Genomic DNA, 18272 nt, shown 5'->3' with positions numbered 1-18272 from the left:
TGCCTCTTTTGAGGTTGTCTATTGTGGATTCTGATGTGTTTCGGATTATTATCCATTTGTAGAAGCGATCGTCTTTTCACCTTGAGCTTTTTTACAGATGGTGTTATGCTTGCATCAAGAAGTTGCTGAAATTTCATTGAGTCCATATTTCCGTCTACCTGTGAAATATTCCTCATGTTATTGGCTGCAACTGAACCCCAAAGCATGATTGATCCACCCCCATGCTTAATGGTTGTTGAGATGTTCTTTAGCTAAAATTCTGTACCCTTTTATCTACACACATACCTATGATCATGGTGGTCAAAGAGTTCTATTTTAACCTCATCAGACCACAAGACTTGTTTCCAAAATGCATCTGGCTTGATTAGATGTTATTTTGCATACTTCTGTCACTGAATTTCATGGTGAGGACAAGGAGAGGTTTTCTTCTTTTGACTCTTCCATAAATGCCATATTTTTGCAGGTGTTTCTGAACAGTAGGACAATGTACCACAACTTCAAGGTCTGTTATATCTTTCTGAACATGTTTTGCAGTCAAGCAGTGATTCTAATTTGCTTCTCTAGCAATTCTACAAGCAGCTCTGACTGAAAGTTTGCTTGGTATTCCAGAACTTATCTTGACCTCCACTGTTCCTGGTAACTGCCATTTCTTAACTACCTTTCAAACTGAGGAAAGGCCAACTTTAAAATGCTTTGCTATCTTCTTATAGCTTCTCCTGCTTTGTTGGCCTCCACCATTTTCATTTTCAGAGTGCTAGGCAGCTGCTTTGAAAAACCCATGGCTTTTTTTTTGGCACAAGGTTAGAGGATGCTGTTTTTTTTTAATAATGCTGGGAAATCTGCATCATCTGGCCTTTCCTAACGATGATAGTGAACAAGCCTTAACCCTAACAGGCTAATTAAAATCTGAAACCTTGGTCAAAGTTATCTGACCACACACATATCCATGGGCACTCAAACTTTTGCATCTGACCATTTTCCTTTTTGTAATATTTAAAAAAAATTAAGAAAAAATACAAACATTATTTTGCCTAAAATGTAAAGGAAATGTGTCATCTGTAACTTTTAGGGCTTTTAGAGATAATTTTTATCTTCAACTTGCTTAACTGTTCACATTAACAGTAATTTTGACCGGGGGTGACCAAACTTTTACATGCCATTGTATAACTGCATATGCATAATGACAAAACAAGAGACCCAAGGTTTCTGCCCATGATACAGCAAACAAGACCACTCCAAACAGATATATATATATATATACATATATATGTATATATGTATATATATATATATATATATATATATATATATCTGTTTGGAGTGGTTTCGTTTGCTGTATCATGGGCAGAAACCTTGGGTCTCTTTTTTTTGTCATTAGACAATACCCATTTAGTAGACTGTTTTTGTTGATCTTCTTTGCTGTACCACGGGCAGAGACCTTGGGTCTCTTGTTTTGTCATTAGACAATATACATTGCTGTCCCTTTTTTACCCAGTTTTGTAGTTTTGTAATAAAGCATATCTTTTTATAATCATTTGATGTGTGACCTGCAATGGGTTTATCGTCAATTTTCTCTTGTTGGTTTCTGGTAAAAAGTCTGTGGAAACATGTAATAACTTTTGGTTCCTTGGGACACCAGAAAGGTTTAGTAAAGAGTCCAGTCGTGATGTGGAAGAAATCGTTACAATCGATTCCTTGAAGCACATTATGGTTTGGGAAGATGGACAGAGGAAGGCGTCTAACGAGTAATTGCCATGGGCTTCTTGAGACTCAGCTTGAGAAGAAGAAGAATGGACACTACTAACAAGACAATTTTGTTGGGTCTTAAGGAACACGAAATGGTAAGAAGAAAAGTTGGAATGTCACAAATCATAAATACGTTGATCGTAGCTAAAATTTTTAGTAAGAAACCAAAATGTAAACAAGGAAATTCTACAAAGTACTTAAAAAAAAACAAGTATAAAAGTTTCAAACAAGATGTTATAGCATTATTCCGAATATAACATTTCGAGAGGAAGCGACATCTTGCCACCGAGTCTTGCGAATCTCCGACGGTCCTTGCATACAATAAGAAGGTGTTAATAACGTGTGCTGTATGTTAGCGGGTCACCTGTGATGGAATCCAGCAGTGTTAGTATCATTTTCGCTGCATGCTTGATTAAAGGAGGCTGCTGGGTCTCAGAAGTGTCTTGAGCTCTGTCAAGTGTGCCTGATTTGAGACCTTCCACGGGATGCGAGTCGGTCTTGCTTGAAGGAACAGGAGCATATGAGGGTTTCAGTTGATCTGTGACATAATAAAGGCCACGTTTCAGTAAGTCACACAATGTCACCTTTTCAACAGGCCTCAAAACTTTCCAGTCCTGTCTGGATTGAACGTTTAACTGAAGACACAATCCCTTTTTTAATGCATCACACAAAGATTTCCCACGACAGCAGTCATAAATGGGAGTAAATCAAATGAAAAGGAAGCAGAAGAGTCGAAGGAATCAATACGTCACATGTATCCAAAAATAAACTGATTAATACAGTGTGTCACGGAGGACACCAATCTAGATATATTTTTATATTTTATTATACATAGAATTGTTTCCATTTTTTATTAAATATTATGGTTTATAGTTGAATATTATTGTTCTATTTTTTTGTAAGCTAGACATGTTTCTTTTTCATATAAAATAAAAATAATTTAATTTATTTACAACTAAAAATTTGTTTCATTTTTTTTCCAAATAGATTATTTAAATGTATTGAAAATTATACTTTTTTTTTTAACAGCTAGACCATTTTATTCTATTTTTCATACATACCTAAGAGTAAAAAATAGTCTAGTTTAGGTAAATAAAAAAAATGTTAGTTTTAAAAGGGTTATGAAAAGTAAAACCTGGCACTCAACTTGTATGGATGATGCAAGTGGTTATTTTATTCCAATGGTAGTGCAGTAACAGTCAAAACGTTTCGGTAAAAAAAAACGACCTTGATCAGTTACTGTAAACATAGCATTACAATAAATGAAAAAATATAAACGAAAACAAAGTATACAAAAAAAATACACAGAGATTACTGAGGCATTATAGTAGATAGATGATGAACACATTATAAATATGAATATGAAGAAATCAATCTTGGCACAGTCATAGTGGGAACCAGGGCCGGACTGGCCATCGGGCACTTCTGGCAAATGCCAGAAGAGCCGGTGCCAGTAGTGGGCCACTGCACTCTTCCCCCCCCTCCCCCCACCAGTGCCGCTGCATTCAACTATACCGGCTATATTATATGCGGGCTTTGATATATACTATGGGAGGTATATTATATTCTATGGGGGAGGCCGTGTTATATACTATGTGGCTGTGTTATATACTATTGCGGGGGTATATTCTATTCTATGGGGAAGGCTGTGTTATATACTATGGGGGTATATTATATTCTATGGGGGAGGCTGTCTTATATACTATGGGGGGCTGCATTATATTCTATGGGGGGCTACATTATATATTATGGGGAGGTGGGCTGCATTATATTCTATGGGGGGCTGTATTAGATTTTATAAGGGATGATTGCATCATACTCTTTGATGGGGCTGCATTATATTCTACTAGATTGTGGCCCGATTCTAACGCATCGTATTCTAGAATATGCATGTCCCCGTAGTATATGGACAATGATGATTCCAGAATTCGCGGCAGACTGTGCCCATCGCTGATTGGTCGAAGCAACCTTTATGACATCATTGTTGCCATGGCAACCATTATGACATCTATGTCGATACTGTGCCCGTCGCTGATTGGTCGAGGCCTGACGGCCTCGACCAATCAGAGACGCGGGATTTCCAGGACAGAGACAGACAGACAGACAGACAGACAGACAGACGGAAAAACCCTTACACAATTATATATATAGATGGGGAGGTGGGCTGTATTCTATTCTATTTGGGGCTACATTATATTCTATGGGGGGCTGTATTATATTTATATTCTATGAGGGGTGATTGCATCATACTCTATGGGGGGCTGCATTATATTCTTTGGGGGTTACATTATACTCTGGGGTGGCTGCATTATACTCTGGGGTGGCTGCATTATACTCCGTAGGGTGGTGGCTGCATTATACTGTATGTGGGCTGCATTATACTGTATTGAGGACTATGGGGAATACGTTATACTATATGAAGAACTATGGGGTGCATTATACTATGGGAAGTGAATTGTACTACATGGATGACTATGGCAGAGCATTATACTATATGGAGCACTGTGAGGAGTGTATTATGCTATATGGAGGACTATGAGGAGTGTATTATGCTATATGGAGGACTATGAGGAGTGTATTATGCTATATGAAGGACTATGAGGAGTGTAATATACTATGTGGAGGACTGAGCAGTGTATTTTAATATATGGAGGACTATATGGAGTGTATTATACTATATGGAGGACTGTGATGCACATTATAATATATGGAGGACTATGGGGTGTATTTTACTAAACAAGTAAAATGCTGCATTTTCAGATTGTTTTTGCCAGAACAAAAATCCTTGTTCTCAGCAGCACATCGCCAGCATAAACTGTAGATGTGCTGCTGATAACATGATACTGTATGGTGATCTGTTAGTGATCTGTTAGTGATGGTTCTGTCCCATCATTATGCCTCAGCTGGTGGAAAGAGGCCGTGAAACAAGTGTTGAACAACTTCAGTATTGTTGATCAAACTCATTTAGCGGCCTGAACTCAGCGCTTGTAAATACAACCAAAATGCTTTTGTGTGATGTGCACTACAGTGGTGTTCAAAAGTCCTGCACAGGTATAGGATAAATTGATTTTTCAAGTTTTAAACGTTTTCTGTCGAATATCTTCGATGCTAATATGACATTATATATCGTTTTGTTCAGAATACAATTTTGCATTCTCTCCCTGTAATATTTTTAGCTTTTGAAGCAGTTTTGCCTGATATTATTGCAACAATATGGGAATTGAAAGCACAACTAAATATTGTACAGCTTTAGATCCAAAATTAGCCAATCACAGATGAGGTTCTTGTGACCAATCATAACCGGGATATGGCAGCCAATCACATTGCATCACATTGCATCACATCTGCTGCTTTGTTTGTTTGTTTTATCTGTTGGTCTATCTAGTGAATCATACTGTAGAGTTTTATGATGGAGCCTTCAGATTTTTGTCAGCGGAGGATCGTGTGCGAGTTGTGGTGCTACATGAAGAGGGTTATACTGGCCCCCAGATCGCAAGGAAGCTCAGCTGTAATCAGAGTACAGTCGTAAGAATTTTGCAGAAACATAAGCAGCTTGGAATCACCCAGGACAGGCCCAGATCTGTTCGGCCCAGAAAGTCAACTAAAAGGGAGGATAAAGTACTGATAAGAACATCCCTTGCCAATCGAAAGCTCACCTCTCCTCAGCTTCTGCGAGAATGGCAAGAAAAGTGCAATATTGAGGTAGCAACATCAGCTGTTAGGAAGAGATGTTTGGAAGCAGGATTGAGAGGGTGAAAGGCCCGAAAGAAGCCATTGATGACAGCCATACAAAGACAAAGGCGAAAACTGTGGGCATTGAAATAGTTAAAATGGAAGAAGGAGGAGTGGGAAAAAGTGCTATTTAGTGATGAACGCACTTTTTGCATTTTAGGAAATGATGGCAAGTCTTATGTGAGAAGGTTCCCACATGAAGAGTACAAGCCAGAGTGTTTGAGCTCCTCTGTGAAACATCCGATGAATGTAATGGTCTGGGGCTGTATGGCAGCCAATGGTGTTGGAAGGCTTCATATTTTGGAGGGTATGGTTAATGCAAAAAAATACATAGACATCCTTAATAAGAAAATGCTTCCTTCTGCTCAACACCTCTTTTCAGGGGATTACATCTTCCAGGATGATAATGCTCCTTGTCACAGAGCTAAGACAGTAACGGAATGGAAAAAAAAGAACAAGGTGGCTACTATTGACTGGCCAGCTCAGTCCCCGGACCTCAATCCAATTGAAAATTTGTGGCACAAGGTATCATTAGAGATATCTAGAAAACAGCCAAGGACCAAGAGTGAGTTGATTGAGGCTCTGATACAGGCCTGGAACCACATCATCACTCGTGAACATCTGCAGAAGCTTGTTCACTCAATGCCACAGAGATGCAAGCTGGTGCTCAAGAGCAAAGGCTGGCCAATAAAGTATTAGAAGCTAAAGATGCACTCAAAATGCCCTTTTCAGGACTCTGAATTAAATAAGAAATAATAAATCTTAAAAAGTTAAATTTAAGTCTGTGTGAACTTGCATTGGAAGTTAATGAACTTAGAAACCTGTTCACCATTCTACACACTGTACTGGTGTAGGTATGGTTATGCTGTAAAAAAATTATCAAAAATGCGCATACCATAACAATTTATACACTTGGGACATTCAATAATGAGTATGGCATACAATGAGGGATTACAAAAACATATATGTTCCACCAGTTTCACTGTAGAGATGCAGAAGTATGAAACATATAGTTTTCTTCACGCCTATGCAGGACTTTTGAACACCATTGTATGTTAGCATTTTCGGCCCCATTTTAAACTTTGCCTAGGGCCCCACTTTGCCTAAAACCGGCTCTGCCTACAAGTATACAAAGATATTATACAGTCACCATGTGACAAGTGGGCCTGTGTAACTTCAAATGCCAGGGATGAATTTTAGTCCCAGTCAAGCACTGGTGGGAACATAAGGTAATAAGGGTGACGTTACACACTGTACTGTGGATAATAGTGAAGTGAGCAAGCCTAAATAGGCGGACTGAAAAGTTTGCTATAGACCTCTGTAATTACATAAGGGTATCATATAAGAGAGTGACCATAGATACGTGGTATAGTGTGGGAGGAACAAATTCACATACCCCTAATGTGGAAGGCATAAATGTAACAGCAAAGGTTATTGTGCAGCCTAAAATTGAAGGTAGCATCGGTAAGTTGTAGCGCCTAGAAACGGCTGAGTAAAAAAGAGGCTATGTGTTATCGTACCCTTGTGGAGATGCTGCAGACGCGGAATCCACTGCTTGTCTGACACTTTGGGCTGAACCTCAAACTCAAATGTCATTCAATGGACACGCTATATTGATGATGTTTTTTGCCTTTGGGGGGGCACGTTGGAGTTTCTCAACTTGTTTTTTGCATTTCTAAATGAAAAGTGGCCTGGTATAAAATTCACCATGACTCATGATGTAGGGTCGGTCAGTTTCCTGGATACTATAGTCCTCAAAGATTAGGAAGGTCACTTAACCACTGACCTCCATATTAAGTCAACCGACAGAAATAGTATTCTACATTATCAGAGCTTCCACCCACCATCAGTTAAACGTTCCATACCTAGGTCTCAATATCAACGTGTCAGTCGCATTGTCTCCAATAGAAGGACACGTAGCCAACACCTGCATGACATGACGTCCAAACTCCTTCACAGAGGGTACCCCACTACAATATTGGAGGAGCAATTGAACCCTCCACCTAGAATCCGGAATATAAATCACAACAGTAGGATACCGTTTGTACACTCCTATCATCCATTTGCTTTCATTCTACACAAGAATATTAGGAAACATTGGTCCCTATTGACTACAGCATATCCAAATATTCCAGAATTCAAACTTCCTTTTTTACCATGTTTCAAGAGATCCCCGAACCTAAGAGACAATTTAGAGAAGGCAGACATCGGACCCACATAATCCAGGAGACCAATATTCCTATCAAGGCCCAAAATGGGAACATTTCCCTGCCTGCATTGTGCACAGTGTAGCAATGTGCAGAAAGGAAATACTATCCAACTTCCCCACTCAGGAAAAAGCTTTCAGATTAGGGAATACTACACATGCGAATCGTCTTTTGTGGTAAATCAGATTAAGTGCCCCTGCGGCCTACTATACATCGGAGAGACCACACAACCTGTGCGGGATAGAATTTCAAAACACAAATCGACCATCCGTTGCAAAAATTTACTTCTACCTATCCCCAACCACTTTAATACACAGGGACACACGAAATCTCAACTGAAATATCAGGTCATTGACTCTGTCCCCCCTACCGAGACGGGGAGGTGATAGGATCTCCCTTTTAAAAAAACGCGAGGCTTATTGGATACATACCTTGGAGACACTTACCCCTAAGGGACTAAATAGAGAGTACGACTTGTTAGCCTTTGTTTAAATCATAACGGGACTGTATCATATTTGATTGCTGTGATCATTAATTAAGTCCTCTCTATTTTCCTAGAGTCGCCTATATTGACCCTCGGACACAGCTTTTCACGAGCACTCACTAATCTCGCTTGGCGGTTCACCATGTGCCTCACCACGTATGAGTGGGTCTGCTACTATCTATATTTGTCACATACTGTGGTATGACTACACAATTTCTTTACCCTAATCTCTATGTATGAAAATATTAGTCCCTTTTTCACTTTTTGTTATATAGCTTAACATACCGATCGTCATTACCAGTATGTAGGAACATTTTCCCATAACCCTCTGTAATCCTGTAGCGCCCTGTACTTTATACTAGTATATTCCCCATAGCACCTATAGGCAGCGATATAGCGATGGGATTCCACACAAGTTTTTTATACACAACAAGGAGTTGTCAAACACTGCTAACACTGGTGGAGCGCACCACCATGCTGGTGACATCATGTCCGGTCCCAGCATGCATCGGCATATGCCGTTTCCGCCCAATTCCGGCTGGCGACGCTCACACACTTTTTGCTTCTTTCCCATGCGCTCATATACGAGCGGTTCAGCCCAAAGTGTCAGACAAGCGGTGGATTCCGCGTCTGCAGCATCTCCACAAGGGTAAGACAACACATAGCCTCTTTTTTACTGAGCCGTTTCGAGGCGCTACAACTTACCGACACTACTTTCTGTTTTAGGCCTCTTTCACACTTGCGTCATGTGGCCTCTGTCACAATGTGTCGTTTTGGGAAAAAAAAATGGATCCTGAAAATGTGTCCGCAGGATGCGTTTTTTGCCCATAGAATTGTATTGCTGACGGATCACGACGGATGGCCACCCGTCGCGTCCTCCGTGCACTGGGAGCATCATGTTTTGGTGGACCTTCGTATCGAAAAAACGTTCAAGGGAACGTTTTTTTCGTACGTCGGATCCTGCGTTTCCAACCGCACATGCGCAGCCGGAACTCCGCCCCATCCTCCCCGGGACTTTACAATGGGCAGCGGATGCTTTGAAAAACTGCATCCGCTGCCCACGTTGTGCTGAATTTTCACAACATCCGTTGGTACGTCGTGCCAACGCTTAGCGACGGAAGTGTGAAAGAAGCCTTAGGCTGCACAATAACCTTTGCTGATACATTTATGTCTTCCACATTAGGGGTATGTGAATTTGTTCCTCCCACACCATACTACGTATCTATGGTCACTCTCTTATATGATACCCTTATTTAATTACAGAGGTCTATAGCTAACTTTTCAGTCCGTCTATTTAGGCTTGCTCACTTTACTACTATCCACAGTACGGTGTCTAACTTGACCCTTATTACCTTATGTTCCCACTATGACTGTGCCAAGATTGATTTCTTCATATTCATTGTGTGTTCATCATCTATCTACTATAATGCCACAGTAATATCTGTGTATTTTTTTGTTTAGATTTTTTCACAAAAAAAAAATAAGACACAAAATAAACCTTCTCAAAGGGATAAACCGGAATACAAATTATAATTCATTATTCTATAAATCTCACCGGGTTTTGGTCTATAGGTTATGGAATTATGACTTCTCTCATGTAATACAGTATTCACGACATATAGCTTGTAAGGTTTCGCACACATGAAATATATAAACTATATACTGTAAAGTACAGAAATGACTTCACTCATACACAGAGAAAGATTTGCAACCGAAGTAACGGAAATGTTTGTGTTTCAAGATCTTGAAGCTGGGAAAAGAAATCTGCAAATTGAAAGATCATTATATTAGATGCATCTATTGTTTAAAGACTGATGGACTCAAGTCTAGGGGTCATCCCATAAATGTGTGATAGACTGTGGTTGGGAACCACACGGAGCTCTCATCATTCACTTGTGAGAAGATTCTGAAAAATTGTGTTGCAATTTTTGGAAATCCGATACAAGTAAACAGAGGAAGCCTCGAATTTGTGTCGGCCATTCCAATTCCAGACTGCACACAATGGTCCATCAAGATATTGTCTACAACTATAGCATTGATGACATATCTTAGGAGAGGTCACCAATGTCTGATCGGTCAGGGTCCAACACCGGGAACTCCCGCCGATCAGGTGTTATCGGTGTTGGCTGCAGAAGACGCCGGCCAGAAGAACCTACTTGCCAAGGTGCTTGGCCTTTTGGTAGAGGCCGAGGCCGGGTACTGCAAATCCTATTCAAATCATTAGGAGGCGGATGTGGAGTACCCTGTAGCAGCCACTACCAAAAGATGGCCAGCTCCGCGAGTGAGTACTTCCAGCCGATGACCGTTGACACCAATAACAGCTGGTCGGCGGGGGTGCCCAGTGTTGGACCCTGACCGATCAGACATTGATGACCTATCCTAAGATAGCTCATCAACGCTAAAGTAGTAGACAACCTCTTTAAGGAACAGTGTGTGCAGTCAGTGTATGGAATGATTGGCACAATTTTGAGGCTCCCTTTATTTACTTGTATGGGATTTCCCAAGAATGCAACACAATTTTTCAGAATCGTCAACGCTAAAGTAGTGGATAACTTTTTTAATGTCTATTACATTTTTGGAATAGGCTGTGGACAAAGTTGTGATACTCCTTTTTGATTAAAGACAAAATATTCTATTATTTCAATCACATTAATTATTTTTTATCGTTTAACTTCTTTAAACGAGAAAAAAAACAAAGCACATTTCTTTACAAGGATATCTACTCTTTAGTCTTAGACTTTCTCTATATTCAGGACTACCGTAGCACATGTTCAGTCTAATAAATATTTATATAGCTCCTATTACAGTCAAGATTTTGTCTGCAAAACTCACAGGAATATAGAACTTAATTTTCTGACTATATTAAAGAAAGCAAAGAGGATTACCAAAAATACAGTATCAGAATGGCAAAAATATGATAAAACTACTACGAAACATTGCAAATTTTTGACTAGCCCTAAAGCTGAATATATCAGTCTCGTGATTAGCTTAGGCTTATTTTACAAAATTTAGCAGAACGTTTGGTAAGGGAAAGGTAATTAATCCAGTATTTACATCTTTTTTACTATAAAACCTAAAATAGAAACAAAATTAACATATACCCTGCTGTAAGTAAAAAAGCAATAGTGCATATAAATAACATGCATAACAGCCATTCCACCAGCGCCAAGTGCAACCAGTTGGGACAATAGTGCCCTGACTGGGTACACCTTGGGGCTGGTCCCAGTAAATTTGGACCCAGACAATTTGAACAATTTCCAATTTGTTTTGTGTGAATTGTCAACGAAATGACCACTGCTATTTGGCATAAAGCAGAAGATTGCATCAGATTGTATAAGCTCGAGTGTGGTCTTTCCCATAATGCCTTGCAGTTATCACGTCACCTGGTATAACACAACCAATCAGGAGGGTTCATCATAGCCTGTATAAAAGCAGAGGCAGGAAATGCAGCAGATATCTTAGGGTGAATCTGAATAGTAGCAGGACGTCACTGCTCACATTTAGTAGCGATAGGGAGATAGCCATAAAAATACTGACTGAACATTACATAGTTTGTGTGATGGCAAAGCACCACTGAAGAACGGTTATAAGGGTTAATAACTATTGTTTGAGATTTGAGATGTAATTTATGATCTGGCTAGTAGAGGGCAGTGGTGAGAGGTGAAAGTTGGAGCACGGAGGTTTTTAACATTTGGGAGGAGTCGAAGTAGAGTTCAGGTGCAAGTGAAGCTGTGGATCCTTGGAGAATGTCTGAATACGGCGGTACGACTCTGGATCTGTTGTTGGTGACTCTGGGACATGTTTTTTGCCTTGACATGAGCTGACTTGGTGAGGGTTACTTGGTACACAGCATCTTTTGCTAGGCTACATAAAGCCTTATTTCTAAGGACTAATTGAAGCCCTGCATTGGAGAGATCAGCTTTCCCTAAGAGCTTCAAAATGGCATTTTTATCCCTAAGGTCTTAGGAAAGCCCTGTGTTGGAGAGATCGGCATTTCCAAAGAGATTAAATACAGCATTTCTGATCATTTGGGACTCAGGACAACAAGGACCCTTCTACTTTAGTTTCAGGGAGTACCGGTACCATCTTATAGCTGAATATAAATGGGCAAGTGACACTTCGAAAACTGTTCAGAGTAGGCAATTATGAAAAAACTTGCACAATACTGTCGTTTTATTGATTTATGCATAGAGAGGGAATAATTGCATTGTAATTTGCTTGCACACAACTGTTAACTCTGTTTACGTGTCTGCGTATACTCTTAGTTGGTGTTATTGAGAGTAACGGCTGTCACTATAATTGTTACCTATACACCGTTTACCGGCCATCCCTTGTTTTGTAAACTGGTTAGCAAATATTCATATTACATTGTGTATATTATCTAATGTTTGTGTGTGTCTGCTGATTGTTGCCGTACCCCTTGTCCTGGGGCTGTCCCTTGTCCACGTTTCACTATCTATATTTATGTTAAAGTCACTTTGACATTGCGAATTTTGCATTTCCATTAAAAAGCTTAAAGAGTTCATTACAGTCATAGGAGACTACAGAGGGCTACACAAATTTTTTGGGGCCATGAACAGCTTTGCAATACTTGAGAATTGTAGGAGAGCAATAATGTCAACTAATCACACCATACATATACCCTCTGGCTCAAGATAGAATCAGCTGTGGAGGATATCCACTAATAGAACATAACCTTTAATAGTTAGACTCTTAAATGGATGCTCACCTAACAGGACACAAACAACAAATAAAGTGCTCAAGTGAACCAGTGCTCAAGATAAAAAGTATTGGATTGATCTCACCCAAACTGACGGACAATCGTATACTTCCGAACAACACAGCATAGGTCCAGGGTTGTGAAGTAGAGGCAGGGCTGGGAATCAAATATCTACCCTGTAACCCCTATGTAACTCCTGTCCTTACAAGGGCAGGCCCCAAATGGACCTCACTAAAAGGGACCATCACACCAAGTATATGTGCAGGCAAAGTACTTTTTTTTTCCTTTTAGAAATGCAGTTTTTTCCTCCCTACGCGTTTCAACTCCAGTCGTGGAGAATCATCAGGGGAGTCACATAGATGGAAGTGCCAACAGGCACAGGAAATGTAAGTATAAGTCCGTGCAAAACATGGGACCTGCAGTGGCTAGGTATCCCTGATTGGAAGCGACCGTCTGTGTCCACAGTCTCTGGTAGATTCCAGACCGTCTCAAAAAACCTCCCTATATAAATCTGAGTCCCCTCCCCCCAATCAGTGACATCGGGGTATTGAGGAAAAACCGGAACGGACCCTGGCCATATAGAGCAAGATGCATCATAGATATAAATGTACAGATAGAGGACACCAACTTGACTGATCCTAGAAGAGACATGGAGGAAAGTGGCGGAGCACTGTCATCATGTGGGCTAAGGTAGGAATGATATCATGTATTTATAGCAGGGGTTTTCTTTTGTCCTTTTAGTTTAAGGATCTGTCATCTTAGAAGGCATTTATCTTCTCTTTTTTTTTGTAGTTTCTTCCTTAATTCCCATGAAGTCACAGAGAAAAGTTTATTATGGACCTTTGGGTACTCCCTGCAAGCATACATTTTTGATCTTTTATATGATTTAAAGTCACTAAAATAATATACAAATGTATGGTAAGTAACATCTTCATATGTTTAGTAGACCAGGGTCAAGACACTTCTCTGTCTAGGTTATAAAGTTCCGAATGTCTTGCAAAAATACCCATGAAAGAACATAAAAATGGAGGCATACGGTTGACTAGTCACTAATTATAGGAAACTATGTGAAGGAGAGTTCCCAGAATATCCCATTTCTCCTATCCAATCATGGAAAATATCAAGGAAACTCCAGCAATCAAATAAACACAAAGCTAGTTTTTTGTTTTCTCTCATCTTGTCACATTTTACTTGAAGCCACCATAGATCCAGACAGGGCTGGTGACATGGGCAGGCGGACTAGGCAGCTGTCTAGGGGTCCAAGGCATAGAAGAGGCCACCTGCTGGCTCCACAATGGAGCTTACAATTCAAATAACACTAGGCAGTGCTTTGCTCAGCAGGAGAAGATCCACAGAAAAGTTGCACTGCCTATAGTTCAATCAGTCGATCTCAGAGGCAGAAGTAAACGGGCGTGTTCTAATGACCTGCGCTGTACATCTTCTGGCCATCCATCCTCACTTTTTTAGAGGGTTTAGAGTTATAATCTAGCCACAGGACCATTGCGTTCTGTAATAAGGCTCGCTCACACTATCACATGCTCTTATGTGACAAAATCGGGATGATAATACTAATGGCTCAGATTTTGAGCTGTGTGTCGGTCAGGACCGGAGTTAGGCTGGAGCAAACAAGGCATTTACTTAGTGCCTCAAAAACCCAAGGAGTCCCCAGCCGGTGGCGTGCCACTAATAGTGATAGACCATGCGGACTATGGGGCCCATAAGTCAGGGGGTCCAGATGCCGATACAGTTGAAAACAATGATGGAAGAGGGAGCGTCAGGTGACACTCCCTCTCCCATGATTCCACCTCTGAGTCTGACGTCTTAGCCTGGCGGGCTCGATGATGTCACTTCATCGCGCAACGTTATGTCAGGTAGGGGATCTGCTGAGAAGACAAGATACATAGAGCAGAGCAGTGGGGGAAAGAAGAGAGGTGAGTATTGTATTTATTTTTTACTTTTTATATGAGGGCTGTATTATACTATATCAAGGACTATGGGCAGTGCATTATACTATATGGGAGCTGCATTAAACTGTGTCAAGGAATATTGGGTGGGCATTATACTGAGCTATGTGCACTATCTTGCGGCTGCATTATAATCTATCGAAGACTATGGAGAGTGCATTATATTGTATGGAGAAATATGAGGAGTCCATTATACTATGGAGAGTGTGAGGTGTCGAGTTCCTGCCGCTGCACAGGGGGAATCTCGAACCATCTCCACTGTGGTCTCCCATTCTCATCCAGACACAGTGGAACCTGCTCAGCAGAGACGTCGGTCCCAGCGTCTGGCTCAGGCAGATACTGTGCGTTTGGTTACTGCTGCCCTTCCAGGCTCAGCCATTGTAGCCAGCACTGATCAGTGGTGAGCAGGAGCAGGAGTCCTGCTTTTCTTCTTCTGAGCATGCCCAAGGGACGACCTCTCATTGGAGGTCGGGGGTCACATGCTCAGGTCCTGTGGCAGCTCCTATTGGACCACTAGGAAGGTCCTGGAAAGCTGTCTCTATAAAAGACCATGCGCTAGTATAAACCTGTTATCATGTGTGTGTAGATGTATGCCTGTATCTGATGAAAGCTCCTAATCATACCCATTCCTAGTGTTGTTGAATGTTCGCGAATGATTGAGCTACCTAGTGCCTGACAGGGTTATCCAGCACAAAGCACAACTCTACAGCGTCAAACCACCAGCGACCACCAGTGCGATGCAGTGCGCAATTAGTGTGCTTTCCTGGCCACAGTCAGGGTGGTTAGTGGCGTCCGCCAGTGCGGCGCTGTACGCACTCCCGTGCGGTAAATGTTGTAGTTTAATTACTCCCTGGCACCGCAGTAGCGGCACCGAGCACTAGAGGTCTAGAGGAACTCTTCTCCCAGTCTTGGGGCAGAGTTCTGTGATCTCTTCCTAGTGTTCACTTTGTGGTTCGGCGGCCCTGTGAAGCAACAGGGTTCGTCTCCTGTTTCATACCGGGTGAAGCTAACCCATGTGTGATCACGTTATACCTCCATATAGTGTCCGCCATTACCGAGCAGCAGGAGTTTCTCTGCACGGTGGACCCCGGGCAGCGAACGCACCTTATACCTTTCATATTATTATTTGGTGTGTTCCACTAGCCCTAACAGTATGCTAGCGCCAGGTTCTGGCTAGTAATGGCGGATGAACAGCGACTGCGGCGGTACATCCAGCAGCTGGAGGGCAGGTTGGCGGTTCTCGAGCATACAAGCTTGGCTGTGGATGTTACCGCAGTAGCTGTTCAGGCTGCCAGCATGGCTGCAGCTACTTTGTCCACTGCCACCCCTGTTCCGACCTTAGCCCGCCTCCCGCTGCCAGATAAGTACGCTGGCGAAAGCAAGTCATGCAGGGAATTCAGGAGCCAGTGTGCGATACATCTTGAGCTCCTGGCATTTAGGGCCCCATTTTAATCTTTTGCCCAGGGCTACTGTTTGCCTAAAAACCAGCCAAGACAAAAGTTTAGAACAACTTTCAGCTCCATAGATAACATGTCCCACAAAAATGATTTGGTTCTAGCTTATTATAGGAGTATCAGTCAAAAACCAGATAACAGCCCAACAACAGAATGGACTAAGGATAAGACTGCCAACATTTATTGAATCCAGTTGGATAAAAATATAGACAGATCTAAAAAAGACTAGAAAAATAAATACATCTTCTTAGCTTTCAAAACTGCAATCAGTATAGTTAAAAAATGGAAACTAAGGCCACATAAATATTATTTATCAGTAATAAAGAACATCTTGTCCAATGTTAAAGTTCATCTAATTGTATCATCCCACATCAGAGATACTAAATATTTGTTCAAAATAGTGATGAGAGAACAAACAGCTTGAATGCAAATCGGATTAATAAAGTAATTTAGGAAATTTACTCGACCAGGCAAAATGATCAATCAACAATTTGATATGTGCAAATTGTGAAAGCAATACTCATCATCATTTTGCAGAAGTCAGAAGTCAGAAGATTGCATGAGCCAGAGAAGGCTGACATGACATCAGGCATGGCTGTGAAGGCTTCCTCAAAAATGCCCTGCAGCTATGATATTGCACTGCTAATCAGTTGGAACTATCAGCCAGTATAAAAGCAGAGGCAGGGAAGGCAGCAACCATCAAGTTGTCAATCTAGATAGTGAGAGGATGACACAGTACACAGCTCAGCAAACAAAAATAGAGATAAAAAGTAATAAATCACTGAAAAAACATTACACATAGTGTGTGTAACAGCAGAGTAGTGAAAAGGGGCTCCCATCTGAGGCACATGACAACTCTTTAAAGCATATTATTTCAGGTTTCTTTTCAGAATAAGCCATGTGTGTACATTAGGGATAAGCACTTTCTGGCCATTATGTGAATTGTTTTCTGCATTTTTCACTCTGCAGGCTCTATCCCTAATTTTTTTGTTTTCTCAGAACTAGTGTGGGGTAGAGGAGGTAATGCCCTCATGTCAACCTTACACAGCATATACAGATTCCTGTTCTCTTGTCTAGATGTAGTTCATGTTCAGAAGCGGCATGGAGGAGATTATACAGCAGCACTAAGCAGTGTAGCTGTGAATCCAGCTCTGTCTCACTCTGTTCTCTTCTCCTCTGCACAAACTTCAAAAGCGAGCTGTAACCTGATCACTCAGAGCTAGCAGTCTGCCTGGTTGGTCTGATTTTAGCTATTTTCTAGAGTGGATGATGAGTCCAGGAATCAAGACGTATTATAATTATTCTAATATTTGTTTCTACTATTGACTTATGTGAAGATTTTGTAAAGTGACGAATTAAGGTAAGACAATAATATATTTCATAAAACACACACTCAGGAAAACAAAACTCTGTCTAGTATGAAATAATAAGACAGAGGAGGGGGATGCAGCTGCAGTTTCTTCAATTATTTCTGTAAACCAACAACAACGTATATAAAGAGGAGACATCAGACTCAGACATCCTTCTACCGCTACGGCCCCTTTCACACATCCGTGTCTCCGGTACTCGTGTTTTTACCAGCAGCATGGCTGACAAGGGCTAATACAAGTCTGTGTCTGTGTAAAACATGTTTAAGATTACAAAGTATAAGACAAGCTTTGTCATTTCCTTTATTTTACCCATAACTGATGGAACACTGATCAAAAACACTGATGACACTGGTATTGTTTTTCTGGTAACAGTTTTATACAGACATGTGAATGGGGCCTAAGACATCACAATTAGGCATCAGCGGACCCATGAAAAGTTCGGATTCTAGTACCCGACCCAAACTTTAGTCCAAAGTTTTGTTCAGGTACCAGAACTTGAACCCCATTGAAAACAATGGAGACCCAAACTTTGGACCTGGAAAAAAGTTCTCTTTGTCCTCTCTGTTCAGGAGAAGTCCGTGTTCGGTGTTTAACA

General features: G+C 41.0%; 1 protein-coding gene across 4 annotated transcripts in view; it reads right to left on the bottom strand.

Annotated features, from left to right (window-relative positions):
- KHDRBS3 (KH RNA binding domain containing, signal transduction associated 3) overlaps positions 1–18272 on the bottom strand; it is a 167053-nt gene that overhangs the window by 126312 nt on the left and 22469 nt on the right. For 2 of the 4 annotated variants that reach the window (XR_011314137.1, XM_069731948.1), the window contains exon 2: positions 2111–2284. The exons of the other annotated variants lie outside the window; for them this stretch is intronic. Coding sequence is in view for 1 of the 2 variants with exons in the window: in XM_069731948.1 (XP_069588049.1) it covers positions 2111–2284 (174 nt within the window). In the remaining variant the exon portion in view is untranslated. The remainder of the gene's footprint in view (positions 1–2110; positions 2285–18272) is intronic. 4 annotated transcript variants of the gene reach the window in all.

The sequence above is a fragment of the Ranitomeya imitator genome, chromosome 6 (genome assembly GCF_032444005.1).
Source record: "Ranitomeya imitator isolate aRanImi1 chromosome 6, aRanImi1.pri, whole genome shotgun sequence".
Taxonomy (NCBI): domain Eukaryota; kingdom Metazoa; phylum Chordata; class Amphibia; order Anura; family Dendrobatidae; genus Ranitomeya; species Ranitomeya imitator.
This window is presented reverse-complemented; position numbering and strand designations above follow the sequence as displayed.